Source organism: Protopterus annectens, chromosome 14.part0 (genome assembly GCF_019279795.1).
Source record: "Protopterus annectens isolate FY-2018-M chromosome 14.part0, PAN1.0, whole genome shotgun sequence".
NCBI lineage: Eukaryota > Metazoa > Chordata > Ceratodontiformes > Protopteridae > Protopterus > Protopterus annectens.
The window spans coordinates 228,753,481-228,777,927 of record NC_056748.1 but is presented as its reverse complement, the minus strand read 5'-3'; the positions used below and the strand labels follow the sequence as shown (position 1 = coordinate 228,777,927).

The 24,447-nt window shown below is 39.1% G+C and overlaps 1 protein-coding gene across 1 annotated transcript in view; it reads left to right on the top strand.

The window, feature by feature from the left end:
• LOC122788644 (glutathione S-transferase omega-1-like) overlaps positions 1-24,447 on the top strand; it is a 130,052-nt gene that overhangs the window by 51,216 nt on the left and 54,389 nt on the right. Inside the window, exon 3 of the mRNA XM_044055541.1 lies at positions 14,901-15,123. Coding sequence (XP_043911476.1) covers positions 14,901-15,123 — 223 coding nt within the window. The remainder of the gene's footprint in view (positions 1-14,900; positions 15,124-24,447) is intronic.

The following is a 24,447-nucleotide window of genomic DNA, read 5'->3' as shown; positions in this document are numbered from 1 at the left end:
ATTAAATACTGTATATTTTGAATACAGTCCTGGCACAAATACCAAGAGAAGTTATAAATGGGAAGGCAGCAAACTGTATCACTTTTTTTAGGGATGGGTGCTTTGTTCCTACTGAGCTAATGACCAGAGCTGAAATTGGTGAACAGATACAGTTCCTTGGCCTGCTGTTATACTTATTAGTTGGTCATTTGCAAAGATCTTCATTGCAGTTATCGCCAGCCTCTCATTTACATTACAGGGGAAAAATACTGAAATACGGTGACTAATGGGAGACATGGGAGATAAGTGTAAAGCTCAATCTGATGGTGAAAAAAGTAGTGCTTGTTTGGTTGCTGTGACCTACAAATACTTTAAAATGTACAACAAAGAAATGACCTTATATGGCACACACTAAGAATGGTAAGAGTGATTTTGTTAGGCACCTCTTCTTGAAAAGTTCAACTTTTGTATTCCAGGATCATTGGTTACTCTGGAAGAGATATTTGTAATTATAGGCAGAGACTGAGCAGACAAATGGCACTGAAAGGCATTGGGCATTGAATTCAGCTTATCGGCGATGGTCACATTTTGGTTTTGATGAAGTAGAAAAATAATTTTGCCTTGTTCAGATTGCTCAGTTTGGCTACAATAAGTCAGCAAGAGAAAGCAGTGAATTCTATACCACAGCAGTGGTTGAATTACCAGTTGATTCATGAAAGAATGGGGGTATGGTAAGAAACACTGTCTTTGTAGCTTAAATTACCAGACAGCTTTTGGAATAATTTTTTAAACTCCTTTATTAAATTATTGCTTAAGACATAGGCAAACATATATTAACAAAAAAGCAACCGAACCATTTTAACATTTTTTCATTTAAATACGCTGTACATCACATATATTTTCTTTGCTACTATCATCAGTCCAGCATAAAATTCCTGCCTACCCTTAAACATCACTCCTCCTTTTCCTAAACCCTATTACGCATTTATTGTTCCCACAATTTTCATTTACTTCTATGTAATTCGCTCCTTCCCTTTTCTAAAGTTCTTTCGTCTCTTTTATAATATTTAGTTCCTTAAATACAGTTGGTGTAGACTTTGGTTTTCATTTTCTAGTAAGTGCTTTTTTTGGCAGCCAGCAGAATTAAATTTAGTAAGGGTTTACTATGTCTAGGTAGTTCAGATCCTGTATCCCAAGAATCATCTCCTTGCTTACAGCCATTTGTTTACCCAATATTTCTGATAGAGTACTGTGTAGGAAATTGTTAAAGTCTGCCAACTCATTACACTCTCAAAACATATGTTGGTAGTTACTTCTTTCTTCTCCATCACACCTCCAACATTTGCTATCTACCTGAGGAGAAATTCTTTAAAGTCTGCTTCGGGGTATAAAAATACATATGCAGACACTTCCAAGCAAAGATTCTAAACTTTCAGGACTTGGTTTTAGACTTGGGAACAATACATATGTCTTCCCGTTGTTTTCTTCTAAATTGCTTTCCCAGTCTCTCTTCCCAATCTTTTCTAACCTCCCTGATTGATTCTTAATAGTTATCTTGCAATATTTTATATGCCCTACTAATTATCCCTTTTTAGCAGTCACTTCTGTTCTAGATTCATGTAAAAACTCTACCAGAACAGGTCTTTCACTTAAAATTCCCCTACTCCTTTCTCTTTGCCTGTACTCTGAGATTAAGCCCTGGTAGGGAAGGCAGTCTGTAGCCTGCAGTCCAAATGTCTTCTTGGCCTCATCCCACTGTATTACCTTTCCTGCTTGAGTTATTTGCTCCTAATATCTTGGTTCCTTTGCAAGTTTCTCCAGTAAATTCCAGCTCCATCTTGCATATTTTCTGTACCCCTAATTGCAGTCATCCCTATTGGCAAAATCTCCTTTCGCCATTCTTTTATTGTTTATTTATTTATTATTTTATTTTACATTTGTTAACCGGGAAAGTCCGACTGGATATAGGTCCATTTTCAGTGGAGGCCTGAGGAGAAAAGCTCCAAATGTACATAAGTATAAATACACTGAAATTATTACAGTGAATTATCACAAAACTGAAATTTGTTTAATGATATATACACACAAGTACATGTTTTCTCAAATACACACAGGAAAAGGTTGGAAGTTAATAGCTGAGAAGGAAATAGTTAAGAGATTATATCTGAAAAAGGGAAACACATATATTTAAGGTGGTTAACATACATGGTATCTTCTTAACTTTAAATCTTTCCAGTAGGTGAGAGACATACAAAATTCTAAACAGTTAGAGGATCAGAGTTTTATTCTTGTAATGAGGTTCTCATTTATAGTTTATGTTTAAGTGGGGGTTAGTCAGGGTTTGTACAGGGACAAAGCCAATGCGTTTTTAGGTATTTCTTAAGGGATATTTGGAATTGGGATAAAGAGGGATCAGTGGTGAGTTCAGCAGGAAGTAAATGACAGTTTTTACCGGCAGAGTTGGAGAATAGTGAATCACCAGCTGAAGTGTTGGTTTTAACAGTTTGCGCTAGCATTTTGTTTGAAAAGCGAAAGGCCTTTAGGTTACTGTAGGGGGTGATAATATTTTTCAGTGTGGGTATACAGTCTGGTTGGTAGAGAATTTTGTGAACAACTATTAGTTGGTTATATTGCAGTTGATAGGGTAGTTCTAGCCAGTCTAACGATTGAAGGTTTAGACAGTGATGGGTTCTATAAGCTGATCCTGTGGCAAATCTGGCAATATTATTGTAGAAGCTAGTAAATTTATTGAGGTTTGATTTGTTTAGGTTTACGAAGATGGGTGAGGCATAAAGAAGGGTTGATAGCAGATGTGTATGGGAAATAACAGTTCTAGCAGATGGGGTTAGGAATTGTTTAATCCTATATAAAGAGCCTAGTTTCTTATTAACTGTTTTAATAATTTTATCTATGTGAGCATAAAACTTCAGGTTGTTGTCGATGATTGCTCCCAGTAGTTTAATACTAGGTTCTGGGGAGATTATGGTGCCATCGTTATATGTTATGGTGAGAAGTGGTGAGGGGACCTTGCGAGTGGGGGAGAAGAGTAATAGTTTGGTTTTATTTGGGTTTAATAGTAGATGGCGACCAGTGAGCCAGTTCTCTACTTTGTTGAAAGTGATTTGGGATAAAGATTGTAAATCTGTGGGGGAGGTGGCAGAGCAGATTAGGGTGGAGTCATGTGCATACTGAACACAAGTTGCATCTGGGATGACTTTGTGCAGGTCATTAATGAATATGGAGAATAGGAGGGGACCTAATATAGATCCCTGTGGGACTCCAAGGGTGACTGGTAAAAGGGACGATAGGTTATCATTCCATAGTACAGCTTCTTGTCTGTCACTTAGGTAGGAATGAAACCATGTAATTGCTAGGTTATGTATGGAGAGTGATTTTAATGTGTCTAAGAGTAGCTGGTGGTTTGCCATATCAAATGCCTTGGATAGGTCTAGGAAGAGGGCTGAGGAGAACTTGTTGTCATTACGGTTTTGATTTATTGTGTAAGAGAAGGAGAGAAGGGCTGAGGTTGTACTATGGCAAGGTCTAAATCCATACTTGGAGGGGGCTAGGAGAGTGTTTTGATTCAGATAGGCTAGAAATTGCTTATGGATACATTTTTCCATTATTTTAGCAAAGGGAGACAGAATGGCTATAGGCCTATAATTTGAGAGTTCAGTGGATTTTCCCCCTTTATGAAGAGGAACAATGTGGGGGATTTTCCAGATGGAGGGGATATAAGCTTCAAGAATAGTTCTTATTGATTAAGATTGAAATGGGGTATGCTATTTTATTAGCTGCTTTTTGGAGATACACTGCAAGTAGTAGGTCTGCTGAAAGGGTGTTGGGTTTCAGTTTCTTAAGTAGGGACTTAATAAAAGATGTTGGTACTGGATCAAACTTGAAGGATTTTATTATCGAGTGTGGGATTGGTGGCACTTGGGGTATTGGGAGATAGCTTGTTGGCTAAGGATTGCACGGCTTTTATAAAGAAAGTGTTAAAGGTGTTAGGAGCAGTTTTAGGAGGTTGTTGGAGGGTAGTTAAGGGGGTAAGGGTAGCTGATTGACCTGGGTGGAGAAGTATTGGCTTAGTTTTTAGAACCAATAAATCCAAAAACCACGGAAGCAGTTCACCAGCGATGACCAACACACTTTATTGCAAGTACAAGAAACAAATCACTGCAAAACGTAAACGCTGTTAAAATCCACCAATGCGTTTTCGTCTCCACAAACATGTAAGACTTCTTCAGACTAACAAGTAATATTTGAAAACACCTAATATACTCACATGTGGTCTATACCAACCAATAAAATTCATTAAATGAATAATTAACATTAAAAACATCTGTTTACAAGGCTCATTTGAAGTTGCTATTTGAAACTGCTAAAAACACATTTCGAAATTCAATTTTAAAAGAACTCCATTTCATTAATTTAAAATTAATAATCACTCAATAATTTATTTAAAAACACATTAAATATATAAATACAATTATAATAAAAACTACTAAATATTTATTCTTTTAAAATCCTTTCTACTTTTTATTTCCTAAAAGTTCATTCCTAGCCTGCTAGCACCATCTGCTGTTCCTAAAGAGCAATTACAAATAAAACTAAATCTTGGCTGCTCTTAATTTTAACACTGAAGTTAAAGAAATGTGATCATTAAGCCCTGGGAAATTGGTTGCATCTAATAAAATTTGCCACCAGAGCTCTTTAAATTCTAATTTTTCTTCCCAATGGCCTCCTCTTATTTCTTTTTTAACCTGTTCCAATACAAAGAAGGTGAATTTAGCATTATTGCAATCTAGCATGTGTTTGAACAGAGCATTTGTTTCTTTTTTCTTAGATATAGTTATATCTATAGATAGATAGATATTAGTTTTTAGAACACTTTCTGCTACTTTATGAATATAATATTCTGTATGGCTGTTATTATTCTTAAGGATCTACATCCATAATCATACTGTCTCTCCATTTCTTGAACACCCCTCCACCTGGCTTCATCATCATCCCTTTCCATTTTGTATTATAATCTTCTGCTTGTATGTGTATATATATATATATATGGATTTGTATCACTTCACTGAAAGACCATTTCACTGACACCCATTTCACTGAGACCAAATCACCTCAAGTTCATTTCACCTAAAACTCATTTCACTGACAAGTAGTACTCTGAGGCAAGTTAAAGGTATATATCCTTTTCCCCACTGTAGTGCGATCCTGGTGTTAGTATATATAGTTAGGGGGGTTGTGGGGTGCACAACCCCATACATAGGGGGCTGTTGGGGGCATAGCCCCCCACCTAGTTGGGTTTTACCAAATAATGCAAAACAACACCAGACAACCAAATTAAGTAGGGGGCTACACCCCCCCCCCACACCCTTCAATTAGTAAAGCTTTTTTTTCCCCAGTGGTGAGACTCAAACCTTGCACCTTACGGATGAGAGGCAAGCACCTTAACCACTGAGCCACTTGGTCTTTCTGGCCCCCTAGCTATATATACTAACACCAGGATCGCACTATAGTGGGGAAAAGGACATATACCTTTGACTTGCCTTAGAGTACTACTTGTCAGTGAAATGAGTTTTAGGTGAAATTAACTTTCAGTGAAATGAACTTTAGGTGATTTGGTCTCAGTGAAATGGGTATCAGTGAAATGGTCTTTCAGTGAAGTGATACAAATCCATATATATATATATATATATATATATACGTACATATATTTTATATCTATGTATATATATATATATATATATATATATATATATATATATATATATATATATACATACACACACACACACACATATATATATATATATATATACATATATATATATATATATATATATATATATATACATACACACACACACACACATACATATATATATCTAGATATATATATATATATAGGAATGTATATATATATATATATATATATATATATATATGTATGTGTGTGTGTGTGTGTGTGTGTGTGTGTGTGTGTGTGTGTGTATATATATATATATATATATACACACACACACACACACACACACACACACACACACACACACACACACACACACACACACACACACACACACACACACACACACACACACACACACACACACACACGCACACACACGAGCCTTAACTGTGTAGCTCTAAAGTATCCCTTCAAATCAGGTAAAGCCCATCTTGTTGTATTGGAAGGGTCAAGTTATTTCACTTAACTCTTGCCTGCCTTCCCTGCCAGATAAATTCCTTCAATTCTTTATTAAATGTTGTTTACTACTTTTCCATGGGTTGATAAAGCATACCTGACCCATATACAAGTCTAAAAGGACTAAAAATATTTTCACTGCTTGTATCTTACTATTCATATCCATAAACAAGAGTTTCCAGTTTCTCAGTTTTTGTACTGTATTGTGTTTAGTTGCTTCCCACATATCATCACCTGCCATAACAGAAGCATTTGTAATTCATACTCCTAAATACTTCATCTTGTCATGTTCCCATAAATATGGGTATTGCTGAACCAATTTGTGTGTGGGTACATCATTTATGGCTGTAGCCTTTGTTTTATCTTCATTGATTTTATATCCTGAAAAGACTTGAAACTGTCTCAAAATGTTCCACAACATTAAAATGTCCTTTGATGTATTTATTAAGTACAAAATAATATTGTCTGCAAATAAAGTCAACTTTTCTTGATTACTATACCAGTTATATCCTTGTATTTCTGACTCCCTTATTTTCTTTGCTAGTGGCTCTAAATATAAAGCAAATAACAAAGGGGAAAGAGGACACCCTGTCTGATGCTCATCGTGCATACAGCTGCAGTAATCACAGATGGGTTTTCAGCCGTCAGGCGGTCCCTCGGTCGGCCGAATTCCAAAGTCTTGGTCCGGCGTCGGTTGTCGTCGCTTACTCTTCTGACGTCAGTGAGGCCAGAGTATATAAGACGCAGCCGACGCCATGTTCTCCAGTCTTTTTTGCCGCGCGGTGCCCGAAGCAGAAGCAGTTTGCAAGTGCCGGTCGGCCAGCTCCTGAATTACAAAAAAAATTGGAACTGAAGTCTTCATTAAAGCTAAGTACCCCGTTGGGGAAACTTTTCTTGCCTCAGACCGATGTCAGAAAAAGTTAATAATTGTATTTCTTGTGGGAAGCAAATACCGCATAAGGATTTCCATTCCCTTTGCATACCTTGTTTGGGCCCAGACCACGACGTCTCGGGCTGTCGCTTTTGCGCTACCTTCAATAAACGCACTATCAAGCGTCGGGCGGAGTTCGCCCAACACTACTTTGGTAAAGCTTTTGATTATAAAATGTCGTCAGACACTCCGACTACCGTTTTGTCCAAAAAACGCAAGGAAAAGGACCGACACGTGAGGCCCACGGTCCCCGCCGACACCACGCCAAAACAGGCTACACGTGGTCCGGTTCTCAGCGAGACGCCTTTGCAGTCCCTGACTACCGTCGACACTCCTTTGGCGGTGTCCTCTGTACCAGAGACCGCTGGGTCCTCGGCCCTTTCCCAGACTACAACCGAAGCCCCTGCTAATGTCGAGCCTACTAATGTGGACAGGTCCACCTCCACCCATGGTGTATTTAGGCCCTCATCTTCTTTTTCAATTAAGGCCTTTACTAAATCCAAAGCAGCCAGGCATCCCACGAGGCCTGTTGCACAGGGCCCATCTCCTGGACCCATGCCTAAGAAACAGATGCTTAAAATGGCTGAGGATTTAATTACTCTTATCAGAGGTTCTCAGCCCCCTCCTGACAAGAGACCCAGAGTGGAGGAAGAATCTCCCTCTTCTGATCAGGGATCCATTTTATCAGAACATTCTGATGCAGAGGAACACTCTTATTCCCCTTTTGAGGATTCGGATGCAGAACAGTCCATTCCTTCTGTATCCCCTCCTGAGGATTTTTCCTTTAGGGAAACCTTGCACACCTTGAGGGAACACTTCCATTGGGAAGGCCAAGACTTTTCAGATTCCAAGAAAAGACTTAGGGAATTTCTTTGGTTACCTCAGCACAGACCTCTGGCTATACCCCCTGTTTTGGATGTACTGGATGATGTCTATTCGGAGGCTTGCCTTAACCCTGATTCTCTGCCTCCTGCACCAGTAAAACCTGATAGGTATTACAGAGTACCCAGCTCTCACCAATTTCTCTACAAAGGCCATAATGCTGACCCTGAAACCATTTCACAAGGCCCCAAGGGATTAAAGGCCTCCACTGCCAAGAATCCACTTCCTGCAGAAAGGGAATCCAGATCTCTAGAAAGGTGGGGTAAAAAGGTATATACCTCGGCCACCCTAGCCATGAGGGCCTTAAACTGTCAGTTTCATATGATTAAATATCAACAGTACCTGTTATCACAATTAAGGAACAAAATGTCTCAACCTGAACAACCAGATTTAAAAGAGTTACAGGATATGATGCATAGTGCGGAGCAAGTGGGTAAACACACCTTACAATGTGGTTATGATGCCCTAGAGGCTTCCAGTAGTGCGGCTGCTACAGGATCAGTCATTCGCAGACATGCCTGGCTTAGGGAACAAAATTTGCCTGATCATGTGAAAGCTAAACTTCTTGATGCTCCTTTACAAAAGGATGTACTATTTGATACTAATGCTGAGGAGATACTACGGAAAATGGAAGAAAAAGCCAAATCTATACAAACTGTCAAAGCTTTCTTACAGGTCCAACCACCACGTTTTAGCAGAAATTGGCCTTCAAAAAACTGGTTCTTTCCATCCACTGACAAGCCCCAAAGAGGTAGATACAGACGCACAAGGGGCAGAGGGCAATCACAAGGATCATATAGAGGCAGACAATGGCAATCTCCAGCACCAAGAGGTGGTGAAGACAGTGCACAACAATACAGGAAGCAAACCCAATGACTCCCTCATTTCCATGCCAAGCAAGTCTCAGCTGGCAGCACCTTTGGGAGGGAAACTAGCATTATTTGCAAGCAATTGGCATATTGTCACAACAGACAAATGGATACTGGACATTATAAACAGAGGCTACAAATTTCAATTTCACACTCTTCCAAAAATGAGAGGCATGCCAAACCTGCCACAAAATCAAAGGGCAGAGGCACAACTGCAAATTTCAAAGCTCCTAAACATGAGAGCTATACAAAAGGTACCTACGCACCAAGAAGGTCAAGGTTTTTATTCAAGACTTTTTCTGGTACCAAGGAAAGGAACCGACTGGAGACCCATTCTGGACTTATCCATCCTAAACACATTTCTACTCGTACCAAAATTCAAGATGCTCACATTACAGCAACTTCTTCCCATGCTGGGCAAGGAGTTTTGGCTGGTAACATTGGATCTCAAGGAGGCATACCTGCATGTCCCAATCAGACAAAGTTGCAGAAGATACCTCAGATTTCTTGCAGGTTCAATCCACTATCAATTCTCTGCATTGCCCTTTGGCTTATCTACTGCGCCCAGAGTATTCACAAAGTGCCTGGCATCAGTGATTGCCTACTGCAGACTTCAAGGGATACAAATTTACCCTTATCTGGACGACTGCCTGATCCAAGCGGACAGCAAACACATACTACTGGAACATCTGGCATATGTGACACGGTTACTGCTTTCTCTGGGATATACCATCAACAAGGAGAAATCAAGGCTAACACCATCTCAGAAAATAACCTTCCTGGGTGCCAACTTGGACACAAACACCCAGATGGCATATCTTACGCCAGAAAAACAAGGGCAACTATCTCAGTACTTCAAAACACTAGCAAAAAGTACCAGGCTTACTGCAAGGAAAATCCTGCAGGCTCTGGTATTCATGGCATCTTGCATTCTTCTAATCCCATGTGCAAAGCTGCATATGAGGAAACTTCAATGGTACCTAAAAAATCTATGGTCTCAACACAGTCACAGTTTGGAAGCAATTATACCAATAATTCCATGTTTGCAAAAGGAATTTCTATGGTGGGCCCAAGCATGTCAAGTAAACACAGGCCTTCCATTCTGCAAGCCTCAAGCAAAACAAGTCATAACCACAGATGCCTCAGATTACGCCTGGGGGGCGCACATGAAGGACAGGTGCATTCAGGGCAGATGGTCCCAAAAGGAAAAGCACCTTCACATCAATCAAAAGAAATGCTAGCAGTAATAAATGCAATTACAGCTTTCAAGGACTTCCTGCATCCAGGACAATTACTGATAAGAACAGACAACACCACAGTAATGTGGTACATAAACAAACAAGGAGGAACACATTCATACCCCTTGTGCAGACTAGCCATGACTCTTTGGAACTTGGCTCTGGAAAGACAAATCGAACTTCAAGCACAGTACTTGCCAGGACTGGAAAACACACTGGCAGACACTCTAAGCAGAAATATGACAGATCCACACGAATGGAAGTTACATTCTCAGGTGTTTACAGAGATAATCCAAGCGTGGGGGAGGCCAGACATAGATCTTTTTGCCTCCCACAGGAACCATCAATTGAAAAAGTTTTGTTCAAGGACCTTTCATCCAAAGGCCTGGAAAGTGGATGCCCTTTCATTCAGTTGGACAGCATGGACAGTTTATGCATTCCCACCTCTGCCTCTTCTGCCCAAGGTGCTTTTGAAAGCAAGAACAGACAAACCGAGGATGATACTGATTGCTCCAGATTGGCCAAGGCAACACTGGTATCCACTCCTGAGGAGCCTAACACATACTCCTCCCTGGTCCCTGCCTCTAATGCCTCTTCTGCTGACTCAGAACAGCTACAAAACTCTTCACAGTCAGCTGAAAACACTCAACCTCGCTGCATGGAAAATTCCTTAACACCACAACAGACCCTACTCTCCAAGGAGGTGCAGGATGTCATTTTGGAGGCCAGAAGACCATCTACTAGAAAAGCTTACTCCAAAAATGGAAGCGGTTTTGCTCTTGGAATGAGAAAAGAGGCCAGGACCCTAGAAAATTGAACTTGCCTCAGGTATTACAGTACCTAGCTGAACTGCTGAACAGTGGACTTTCATTTTCTTCCATAAAAATACATGCCTCAGCCATTTCTGCAGAATTCAACACGGATCCTCCTTTATTTTCTCACCCACTCTTACGACAGTTCCTCAGAGGGGCTAAGAATATAAGACCTCCAAGGAAGCAACCAATACCAGCCTGGGACCTTAATTACATACTAGAAAAATTAACATTGCCTCCTTTTGAACCTGCTGCCTCAACAGATTTGCAATATTTGTCCTGGAAAACAGATTTCCTTCTGGCCATCACTTCAGCTCGTAGGGTTTCTGAACTACAGGCCCTCATGGTGGTGCAGCCCTTCCTCATCTTCCATCAGGACAGGGTTTCCCTTCGTACCAACCCATCTTTTATGCCAAAAGTGGTATCCAGGGTAGCCTTAAATCAAGCCATACACCTACCTACCTTTTATCCTAACCCTCAAAACAAAGGGGAAAGGCTGCTACACTCTTTAGACATCCATAGGCAGCTACGTTATTATTTAGACAGAACAAAGTCCTTCAGGAAATCAGAACAACTTTTTGTGTCCTATGCTGTAGGGGCTCAAGGGAAACCAGTTACAAAACAGACCATTTCCAAGTGGATTGGCCACTGCATACGGTTTTGTTATTCCTATCATGGGAAATCTGTTCCTACTGGTATCAGATCTCACTCCACCAGGGCCACAGCCACCTCTACAGCCTTCCTCAGAGGTGTTCCTACTAAAGATATTTTGGAGGCAGCCACTTGGAGTTCTGTACATACCTTCACAAAACACTACCACCTGCCCTTATATTCCAGAACAAGAGCAGGCTTTGCCACTGCTGTTTTGCAGGGCATTCTGGCTCAACCCAGTTCCTCATAGTACCTACCACCCTATGCCTACCTTTGGGACTCTACCCATCTGTGATTACTGCAGCTGTATGCACGATGAACATAGTACAGTTTTGTACCTACCATAAATGTAGATGTTCGAGTGCTAATACAGCTGCAGTACAGGTTTCCCTCCCTCCTTCCCCACTTGGTAAAGGCATGGGGCCTAACAACCTCTTCATACCACCTGACTGGGTTATCCTGCTATGTTTTATTTGCTTGCTTACACTGATTTTGCATTACATTGCATTGCTTGCATATGTAGATAAGCTTTATTTATGTATTGCCTTCCTTTTGGGGGCACCTGACATCTGGGGCAAGAAAGACTGAAGAACATGGCGTCGGCTGTGTCTTATACACTCTGGCCTCACTGACGTCAGAAGAGTAAGCGACGACAACCGACGCCGGACCAAGACTTTGGAATTCGGCCGACCGAGGGACTGCCTGACAGCTGAAAACCCATCTGTGATTACTGCAGCTGTATTAGCACTCGAACATCTACATTTATGGTAGGTACAAAACTGTACTTTTCTTCTTTTCAAGCTCAGCTTATCTGAGAGGAGCCCTCCTACTTTAAATCTTGCATCTGATCCTTCATATATTCTTCTAATTTACCTTATTATTGTATCAGGGAGTGCAAATGCTTTCAATACCTATTCACAAAATCCCAGCTTACTCTCTTAAATGCTTTCTCTGCATCAAGACCCACCAACAACAGAGGTATTTACTTACATTCTGCTTCCCTCTGGCTCAACGTTGTTCTATTAATGTTGTCAGATGTTAGCATTTGGAATAATATTAGCAGAGTAGGTAAAGTAAGCAGACAACAGCAGGACTATTAACATGAATATATATATATATGGGTTCACTACATATGACCGAAAGTTCATATGACCGAAGCCCATTTGACTGAGACCAAATGACCGAAAGTTCATTTGACCGAAAAACAGCACTGGCAGGTATATGTCCTGTTCCCCACTGTAGTGCAACCCTGGAGTGAGAATATAAAGTTAGGGGGGGTGTGGGGGGCACAGTCCCCCACATTGGGGGGTGTGGGGGCCGTACCCCCCACACACATTTTGCAACCAGTTTTTACTGATGTTATATGTTTTAATGCATTTTTAATGGATACACATGTATGTAATAGTGCATAAACTGCAATTATGTGGGAGACTTTGCCCCCCACATCCCCCCTAACTTTATATTCTCACTCCAGGGTCGCACTACAGTGGGAAACAGGGCATATACCTGCAGTACTGTTTTTCGGTCAAATGAGTTTTCGGTCATATGGGTTTTTGGTCAAATGAACTTTCGGTCATTTGGTTTCAGTCAAATGGGCTTCGGTCATATGAACTTTCGGTTATATGTAGTGAACCCATATATATATGTTTACTTTGTGAAAGGGGGTGCAGATGTCTTGTCATACAATTTTGAGGAGGGGCAACACCATTGCCAAGAAATGTAAAACTCTGATTTTCTTTTGCCATTTATTGAGTTTTTTCAAGCACAATTGCTGGGTGGCATCTTTACAGTTGCCAAAAAAGTAAATAGCAGGAGCCTGAAAAACTATTGTCCTACTTACAACAGATGAATGAAGGGAATTATTCCATCCATCCATTCATCCAGAACCCCCTTTTTCCTATTTTTGCTTATGGGATTGGGGTGTTGCATCAGCAGTGACCGTCATCTAGATAGAACCAATGTTCACACCGCCTGGTGGCCAGCCCTGCTGCAGAATGGAGAAAATTCTTACCTGTCAGAAGTGGCTGAAAGAATTAACGTAAAATATGATGGAAGAGTGATTCAATGCTGGTGCTAACTAGGTTGTTGCCTAGGTAAGACAGAAACTTATTGAAATCTTTTGGTATTATTTTAGCCTAAAATGTATAGATTGCTACAATCCTGCATGTTATTAATTTTGAGAAACTGTCTTGAGGGTGTAATAATGTATTTAGTATTGCACACATGTATAGCAGTTTGTTTTCATTTTATTTAATTTGCAAAGCCTGACTGGGGAACTTTTTCCCCTCCTGCAGTTCAAGTTTCTAATCCTTTTCTACCACATTTCCTTCAAATAATTTGAATTCAAATAATGTTTGCTTTAAAAAAAACAGTGAGGCATAGCAAATAAAAATGTCTCATATTAATCCAAAGCCTTAATACTCATCCTTATTTAAATATTATAATTTCTGAGGTTGTACCAATGCCAGAAAGTATATGCCAAATTCTAGGAAAGTAGAATTAAAGCAGGGCATCCCTAAAACCACCCTTTACTGACATGCACTGCACATTCACTGAAATAATGTCTCACATTTAATAATTTCAAAGTATTTTCACACTTCTGAATTCAGCATGCACACATTTGTGATGGTACATTCATTCATGTATGTATATACCATATGTAGTTTATTAGAATGAAAGTTTCCAGCAACATTCTTTACTTCTGTTTGAGTTAACCATCACAGAATTTACCCAACTACCTCTGTGCATTGGTATTGACTTGTGTTCTTAATTTCTGATTTTCATTATTGTTTAACCATAAGGTGCACAATGATGATGCATCTCCTTCAAGTTCACAAAACATTTCACTGTGTGTGTGTGTGTGTGTGGGGGGGGGGGGGGTGCAGCACATTAGGCTACCTTTTCTGCATCACTGACAGATAAGTGGAAGGACAACCTGGTGTACAGTGCCTCACACCATCATATGTTACTTTTCCATCACTATAGTTATTCTGAAATTCCACAGGAAATTGATTGTGAACTTTTACAAGATGGAGTCATGGCTTTTCAGCAGCATTTCTGGCATGCAGATCTGATAGTTTGTAATAGGAGACATTGTGCATTAATAGACAGGTCTCTGTGACACCAAATCTTATATATGAAGATGCACCATTAGCTGTAATTGAACTGTTTGGCTTCACTGTAGTTAATTTAGCATGCACATTCCTTAGCTCCTGTAAAGCAGAAAAGCACACACTGGACTGTTTATCATATGAAAACTATTTCATTACAATAAGAAAATAATATTTGAGTGTAAAGCTTATTAATTTCCATTTTCTGTAGACATGAAGTCATCAACATCAACCTAAAAGACAAACCTGATTGGTTTCTGAAAAAGAATCCTTTTGGTGTTGTGCCTGTCCTGGAGACACCTGCTGGGCAAATATTATACGAGTCCCCCATCACATCTGATTACTTGGATGAAGTGTACCCTGGAAGAAAACTGATTCCATCAGATCCCTATGAAAAAGCCAAACAGAGAATATTTTTGGAACATTTCTCGAAGGTGAGTGTTTGGTTGGAATATGCAGTTTTCTATACCCTCTGAATCTGTGTAGTTTTACACATACTTGCCATGGTTTAAGAGTCATAACCTAAAATCAAATTAGGACATCAGTTTGACTGTACCTCTTAATAATAATAAAGTGATGTTATGAAACAGAATCTAAAATTATTACTGGACAAATAAATGTGTGTGTGTGTGTGTGTGTGTGTGTGTGTGTGTGTGTGTGTGTGTGTGTGTGTGTGTGTGTGTATATATATATATATATATATATATATATGTAAATTTAAGTATACCAGTTGTTATCATAGACACACATTTCACTTTCCTAGTTAGTGTAAGTGTATCCAAACTAATTCACTTTTGTAGGACTCACTGTGTCAGCAGAAGAAGGATATCACAGGTGTGTATTTGCTAGACAGGGATTGTAAAGGTTATTTAACTTCTGCATACTTGAGGTTGTTTATTTCATTTAGAACTACATATGAATATAGAGTATTAAAAGACCTCTTAACCTCCTACTGCAAGAATTCTGGACAAAACCAAAAATAATGGAAGGGTCAAAGGCCAAGAATCAGGGACAATTTTTTTAAAATATTGCTCTTATAAACCTAGAAAGGTAATAAGATAACAGGATTTGATTTAGTGTGCATTTTCAAAAGAATATGAACTCTGGAAGTCACGTGTCTGCCCTTATTTAGTGACGTCTGTCATCAACGATTTGTCACAAAACCACTATGCCTTTGGCAGCAACATCAGACATTGGAATGGAAAAATCAGTTGGTTCAGCAACCATTTTCCCCTTTCCAAATCTATTATTTTAGGCTCAAATTAAGCTAATAATTAAAATAGCTAGTATGGTTGAATGGCCTTTTCAGTCTGACTCTGGACATCTGGGAAAGACACATTATTATCAGGTTTCAAATTGTCTTTGGTTATGTCAGACATGTTCAAGATCAACTTTGCACTTGCCCATAACTGTTCTGTCTCACTGCATGAGACAACACATATGGTAATCATCATTAAATTCACAATGGCATACTTGATTTTTATCAGTGGGGTAAATTTCATGCAGTTAAGATTAAACCATTTGGTAGTGATCTGATTTCCCCATTCATTTCATTATTTTATATAACACTTTCTGGTAACCCACCAATAACAAGAACACCTATTTCCAAATCATAGAAAGATTTCCCTGTTATTATACCTAGCTCAAAGTAAGTGTCTACAGCAAGGAGTTTTGCTGTTGGATTATGCAGTAGGAGATGCATTCATTTACACCTGGTGTCTAAGGAGGGTGTGGAGTGCAATTTCTTTATCTGTGTTCAAATGTTTGCTAAGAAGAAACTGCAGTTTGGTTAGGTATTTCTTGACCTGTCTTAATGTTAGCTCTCACAGAGAATTGTTTGATATTACCTGGAAATGTAGTAGTTTCAGTCACAATTTGGCATACCTAGGGCATTATCTGTCCTGAGTAAAGTCTTTGTGGAGTCACACAGGGTGCTGGATTCCCCATTGTACATAACCGCAAAATGTCATTGATAAGATCTACATACACACCCAGGTGCATCAGGGATATCTAGACCTGCGTACGGGGTGAGATTAGGCCCCTTAGCACCTGTGCAGGGTGCTGCAATGTCTTTTGCCATATCTGAAGGGTTAAAGGACAGATTTCTATATCCTTTAGGTTTTCATCATGATTTAGAACTCCTTTTCACAACACTGACTTTTTAACAAATCTCAGATCATGCCTTTCTGTTTTTAGTATTCTTTAGAACAGCTCACTCATAAGATAATTATTATAATCCAAGCACAAAAATAGATATAGTTAACTGTAAACTTACTGCTTTAACTGACAACAACATTCAGTTTTCCCCTCTGACTGCATTCTACAGAGAAACGATCCATGGCCTAATGAACTTTCCTTTGCATTTTCACATAGGAAGCAGGGTGTTCAGCATGTGGCAGTGCTGTGTTAATGTTTGCATAACTTTCTGAGATAACAGAGTTTATTTCTTTTGTAAAAAAAAATGTGAGATCTCTGGCATTTATCAAATATATGAATGCATCCTGTTTTGACACACACTACATAAGGCCTCTGTCTCTCTGGGGTTGGATCCTCATAATTTCCAAGCACTGACACAAACCAACCTTGCAAAACTCACTTCAGTCATAACATCATCTATTTCCAGATAGCATGTCTCTGCTTTCTTATGAACATTTACATTCTTTCCAAAGGGAATGGATGTATTCATCTGTGACCATAAGACCTTCTGAAAATTGTCAGTTACAGGCCTAAGCCTTTTAAGCAGACCATTACCAATTAAGAAGTCATTGCCTGGCTCACTGGTGATATGCACTGGATGGCTCACTTCCATTTTCACAAACTTTAGTTTTAGCTGTGTCTTCCCTAAGGTTATTTTCCCCCCCCCTGTCTAGCCTGCAATAGGATATTCAGTCTCTGAATCGTTTAATAATCTACTCAGTTTATTGCAGATGCCCTTTGATATTAGAGTGAGTTCAGATTCTGAGTCTATCAAGATCTCACAATTTAAACTTTTTTCCATATTTACTTTAAAAAAAAGGTCCTATCTGCACTGCCCCTTGGGTATTAAGTTGCCCAGATGGAATATTCTTCATCACATGCTGTCCCAAGGAGTGATAGAACCAGTTCCTCCTTCCCAAGTGGGGAAAGAGTTTTATTCAGTAATGTTCCTAGTGCTATCCTTTGCAACAATGCAGTATGAGCATTACAGGGAGTACAAGGTTTAGGAGTTTTTAGTTAATTCATGCTGCATAAATGTTGAGAACTCCCTCAGCAAACCCAATACATTCAAATAGCAGTGAATGATGTAAACAGTGTGCATACTACCATTTCATTTAGTACATCTCATAACTCCGTGGTAAAAAAACAAAAAAACTTTTTACAAAAACGTAAACCTACCTTTCTTGCAGCATGCAGCCTTCCATTAGAATATATCAAAATAGCTGCAGATGCCATTGTATACCCAGTATCTATATTTACAAATCACTGTATCGGAGACATTATAGTCTTAAAACACTGGAAACAATTCTTCTTTTTCCCATTTCGTAAAGGTGGCAAATCTGTTGACTACAGACTTATAGCCGTCTTGTCCCCTATACCTAAAACACTTGAAAAATGTGTTCATCTACAGTTGATCAGATACCTGAGAGCAAAGTACTCTGCACAACACAACATGGATTTAGACCACTCCAACAAAAAAGGCACAGCAAGAAAAAAATAGAAAAGCTAATAATAATAAAAAATTGAAAACGTATGTCCCTCTTAGACAGGGGACAACTAACTAGTGCTGATCTTAAATTTGCACACAAACATAGAATATATATCATGGTCCATAAGGGAACAAGGGTATAACATGGCTAGCCTTGTAGAGGCCTTGGGGCCTATAGCGTAGTAACCTCCTATGGTCCAAACAGATAAATAAAATGTGATTAGCTCTTTCAGATAAATAAAGACTTCTTCAGAGAATCATAAAAATTAAGATATGCTTTCTACTGAATTACATATTCAAAACACACCAATAAAACACAATAAGGCATTCAATTACATCATTCAACCACATCTTTCCAAACATAAAAAGACTTCTAATAAGTAATATATAAATAACACCACCAACCACCTGTGCACACTTTTTCATGTCTGATAGACTGGGTAGGTTAAATGTCTAAGTTTTAAAGAATATGCATATTAATGCTTATGCTTTCATTAAGACCAGGGTTATATGGGTTTATGTCTAATTATGGGTCTGTCTGCAGTTTCAGCTGCCATTTCAGTTCTTTTTTTTCTCAACTAGACTACTATAAGTGTCCTCCTTTGTTGTCCATCTCTACTTAGTCTAAAATATTGTACAGAAACTTCTTAAGTTACTATGAGTTATATTATGTTCAAATAGAGCATTATTATTGATGTTATTTGTATTTATCACTGCTGCAGTAGCCTTGGGTATATGAGTTATAGCATGCCAGGAATATAACAGCCAGCCAGCTTCCAAAGCTTCAGGCACCTTCCACATGCCCAAACTGTCAAGCAGCTCAAGCTAAGATGACTAAAAGACAAGTTTTGATGGAAAGCCCTTCAGAGTTTTACTGCCTTCAAAAAGTACACTCTTGTTAGTCGTTTGATGATTGACAGTCGGCTTGTGCTTTCCTTAGCTCGGCAGATACATTCCCTTCGGGAAGAAACCTTCCATTTTCTTACTTTTACTGATGTATTACTTTCCTCTTCAGGAAAATTATTTTAAAGCTTGGAGTGTTGGGTTTTAAGAGATTGTCTCAAGACTAATATACTTTTAAGTGGATCACTCATTGTTTCTGTCATTTTAAAGTAATGTTATCTTCCATGGAGAAATTGTTTATTTTAATGTTGTGGGGCTGCCACAGTGTTCAAAAGTGCTTTTTACTGTGTTTTTTTTCTTACAAAAAGTAATTTTTGTGGACTGATGGTTTTACTGGCATTGTTGCTTGTTTTCCCCAGGATAGAGATACCATTTTCAGCTTGACTATGGAACCGATTGTTACTCCCATGGTTGGTCCTTCTTCCAGCCACAAAAAGAAAAAGTTAAGCAAACAGCCTTTGCCACCACAGCAGTCTAGCAATTTGCCTCAGCCCCAGGTGGGTGACTCTGGTGTGGCTATTTTTTATATCTCAGACCACTCATCTTTTACTGCAGATCCCTCTGGTGAAGCACCTTCAGCCACTATGGACTGGGGGGGGTACCAACGTCCTCTGTGGCTGTTGAGGTCCTCTCAGTGGGCAAGGGAGAACCAGTCTTGTAGGTCCTAGGAGGGGGAACAGGGATTCCCTGTTGTGTCAGAATGCTTTGCCCATCCCTGGGAAAGCAACAGCTGCCATTACAACACAGTTGGCCCTATTTTTTTCTGTAAAAAAAAAAAAAACAGAAAACCAAGCACATATCTTCTCCTTCTCCTCAAATTTGTTTGGATAGGAGTAGTTTTCTGGGACTGGCTCCATGTTTGATTCAGGCTATTGATCCTTCTTGTAGAGTAGTTTCTGGTAAAAGAAAGAGGGATGCCTCCTTTCCTGAAGAGATTCCAAGATTCTTAATCTGAACAGGAAGATGCTGGGATAGAGTCGGGTTTTGTCCTCAGATTTCTGATTCAGACTCAGAGGAGAGCTCTTTTTCTGATTCTCCCTGTGGGGGGGTTCTATTTCTCTGAGACTATTAATAGAATGGTCCAGTGTTTTCAGTGGGAAAAAAGTGAAGTTTTTCAGTCCCTCAAAAATACTATTTGTTGTTACTGAAGGATTTTGCAGAGCATACACTCATTCTTCCTGTCCTGTCTACTTTAGAGGATGTGTGTGTCTTACTGCCTACAGTTTTCCTGATAGTCAACAAGGTGTCCCTAAAAAAACAGATAGGATGTATAAAGTTCCTCAGTTTTTTACATTTTTATACACTATTCTAAAACATGACCCAGCAGCTGTAGTCTTAAGTTGAATCCACTGCTCCGGGTCTATATTAGAACACCAAACGTTCAAAATTTCGAGTGTTCTAATATCGAACCCTATGAATCGAAAATTTAAAACATCGAACATACAGAACAGTGAATTTTTTTCCTAGGGAAAAAAATTTGCTTTTCCAAAACACATACACACAACACAAGCAGACCAAACAAACAGCAATCCACACATACACACCTAAACTCTTACACCTAATCCTACACTAAACTATACATACACCACTAACTATCCACTTACCTTAACCCAAACCTTAACCCTAAGGTCCGTCACTATCGCACAGTCACCTCACCTGTGCCCTAACCCTAACTCACCTACCCTGCCCTAACCCTCACATCCACACAATCGCACACTTACCTGACCCGTGCCCTAACCCTAACTCACCTAACCCGCCCTAACCCTCACGTCCACACAATCGCACACTTACCTGAACCCGACCCGTAACTTTCCACCACAGCGCTGAAAATACTGAAGCACCAGAAACGGACAACCAAATTCTTTCCCTAGGAAAAAATTCGGTTTTCTGTTTCTTCGATATTTTCAGAGTTTGCTTTAAATGGGTTGGTATTAGAACACTTGAAATTTTGAACGTTCGGTGTTCTAGTATAGGCCCTGCTGCTGCTAAGCACTTAGTTAATTCCAATACTTCTCTTTCAAATAAGAATGGAAAAAATATTGATAGTTATGGGAAAGTGTATACTTATAATTTCAGAATTTTAAACTGTCAGGCTCCTATGTTAAAGTTTATTCTGACATATTGTGAAAGTACGAGGAATGTTTTATCTACAGTTTCTTCTTGTGAAGAAAAATCTGCTGTAAATAACGTAGTTTGTTCTATTGTACAGGTCACTACTCATTGTTTACAGTGTGCTTATGACTCTGTTGATACTTCTTCCTGGGCTATAACCACTGGTACTGTTTTGAGGAGGTTTGTATGGCCGCATTCTCAGAACCTCCCAGATGATGTTAAAATTAGTTATTAAATTCTCCCTTGGTTAGAGATTTAGTGTTTGGCCCCTCTGCTACAGAGGTGATCAAAATGTGTAATGAAAGGGGCAAGCTGATCCATGGAATCTCTAAGATTTTTCAGCCCTCCTCTTCCAAAATTGTCCTAATGATTTTCTTTCTCTTCATCCAGTTTCGGCAATAAAACAGAATAAACAGTCTCAACAAAATTGAAGTAAACAGATGTTTAAGAAGAAGTGGCAAGGAGATTGCAAAAGGAACTCTCAAACCTCCCAAAATCAGGGACACTCCAATGAGTCTAAATGATTATTCAAGAGACCTTGTGACCCCTCCCACCCTGGATCCCTCTTTCTGTTCCAGAAAGTGTGACTCTCCATTTTTCTCTTAGGCAACATATTGTTTCAGATAAATGGGCTCTAAAATCATTTTTCAGAGATACAGATAGCAGTGGGAGGAACTTTCTCTTTTCCATGGGGTCATTCTTCATCCTTCAGATGAGACCATTTTGTTTCCACCTGTTCTTCATCACATGCTGTCCCAAGGAGTGATAGAACCAGTTCCTCCTTCCCAGTTGGGGAAGGAGTTTTATTTAACGATGTTCCTAGTCCCAAAGAAAGAAAATGTTTGGAGACCAGTTCTGAATCTTTCTTTCCAAAACCTGCTTGTGATGGAGCCCAAATTCAAAATGATGTCACTTCACAACCAGTTGTCTCTTCTTCCTCTTTCAAGTTTCCTGGTAACATTAGACTTAAGATGCTTATCACATTCATATTCATCCACACTTCGGGTATTTTGTGTGTCTGGATCACATTATCACTTCTGTGCTTTACTCTTAGGACTATCCACTGCACCATGAGTGTTCACGAGTCTTGCTGCAGTTATAGCTCATTGCAAGCTACATGGTATCAACATTTTTCCATATTTAGACAACTTGCTTATCTTTGTAGTCTTTTTAAAAGTGTCAGGAATATTTCTGTTGGATGAGAGATCTCTTGCACAAGCTGGGATTCCAAGAGAACATCAAAAGTCTTTCTTGACTCCGTCACTCAGGATTGTGTTCTGTGATGTCAAGTAGACACCTCAGTTCATAGAGCTTTTCTTCCACAGGAAAAAAAAAGATTGATTTTAGATCTGTTTTTAAGTTTTTCCACTCACACTTCAGTCACTGCACAGGAATACCTCAGGATTTTGGGTCTTATGGCATCTGATTCTCATGATATCCCTGACAAGATTCCACATGAGAAAGCTACAATGGTATCTGAAATTTCTTTGGTCCCAGTATCAATACCCTTTATTTTTTCAGATCCCAGTACTAGGGTTTGTCATAAGATAAATTGCTTTTTGGAGAGAACAGATATGCTTAAGTCAAAGTCTCCCCTTCTCCCTTTCTATCCCAAAGCAGTCAGTCGCCACAGATGCTTCAGATTTTGTTTGGAAAGCAGTTTCAATAGAGATAAAAGTGTGGGACACCAAGGCGAGATGCAAACACATAAATATCAAGGAGATGCTTGCCCTGATCAAGACACTCAATTCTTTGAACCATCCTTGGTCCCAGAGACTTCTTCAAGTAGCTACAGAGAATAACACAGTGATGTGGTACATCAACAAGCAAGGGAGAATCAGGTTGTACCCCATTTGCAGACTAGCCACTGTTAGCTTGGGATGTAGCTTCACAGTGTAATCTCACTGTACAGGCATCCTACATTCCATCAAAGCAAACCTGTGTGGCTTTCAAACTGAGCAGGACCTGGGCAGACACCTCACAAATGGAAACTAGAACTGGGGGTCTTCTAAGATTTAATTCATCTGTGGGCAGTTCCTCAAGGAGATCTTAATTTTGTGTTAGAGAAACTAACACTTGTTTTATTTGTACCAGCTAATCTGGCTGACTTGAGTTTCTTAACATGGAAAACAGTTTTACTTATTGCTGTGACCTCTCCAAGAAGGGTGTCTGAGTTGCAAGCTCTTATTGTGAGTCAACCCTACCTTATTTTCCACAAGGACAGGGTTTCTTTGAGAAGTAATCCTTCTTTTTTGTCTAAAATGGTGTCTGAGTTTACTCTAAGTCAAACAATTCATCTCCCCATTTTCTTTCCTGAACCTACAAATGAGGGAAAAAAGATGCTCCAAACCTTGGATGTCCATAGTCAATTCAGGTGCTAACTAAATCTTTCATATCATAGGATCGCTTGCTCTTTCCCTGTGGTTTTGCAAGCCTATTTAAACTTATTTATTAGCTACTTTATCTATGTTTCAGTTATTTATTCATGATAGACCTAGTTCTTTTTTCGCTTTTAATATTAACAGTAAAAAGAACATTATGACTGTTATCTTGTGAACCTTTTCAGAAGTTAACAGTGATACACGTGGGATATTAAATATGTTTATTATAGTCACTGCAGTTTAATTTACGTTTAAGTATGTATTTAAGTGGTGTATATAAAGAGACTGTTTTTCTGTACACATCACTTAATTAGATAACTTCTAGTAATAATTACCTTTTATTAGCATATAATATTATTAGATAGTTAGATCTGGGGACAGGTTAGAAAGGGCTTTTGATGGTGCACTTGGGTGGCTTGCCAATTCAAGTGTAGGGGTTCCTTTTTCCCCATAGATTGTACAGAATGTGTTTTAGTTTAACATTTAATATTTTATCTTTGTTTTCTTTTTTTGGGTGCCCTAGTATACTAATAATATTGTTATAGCACAAGTAGTGAAATCATTCTGTCTACATGGATATATGTTTTTTACTTTTTTCTGTCTGAGTATGCCACTTATATATACCTGGAAATTCTGTAAATAATAATTTAGTTATGAAATGCATCTTTATTAATGTA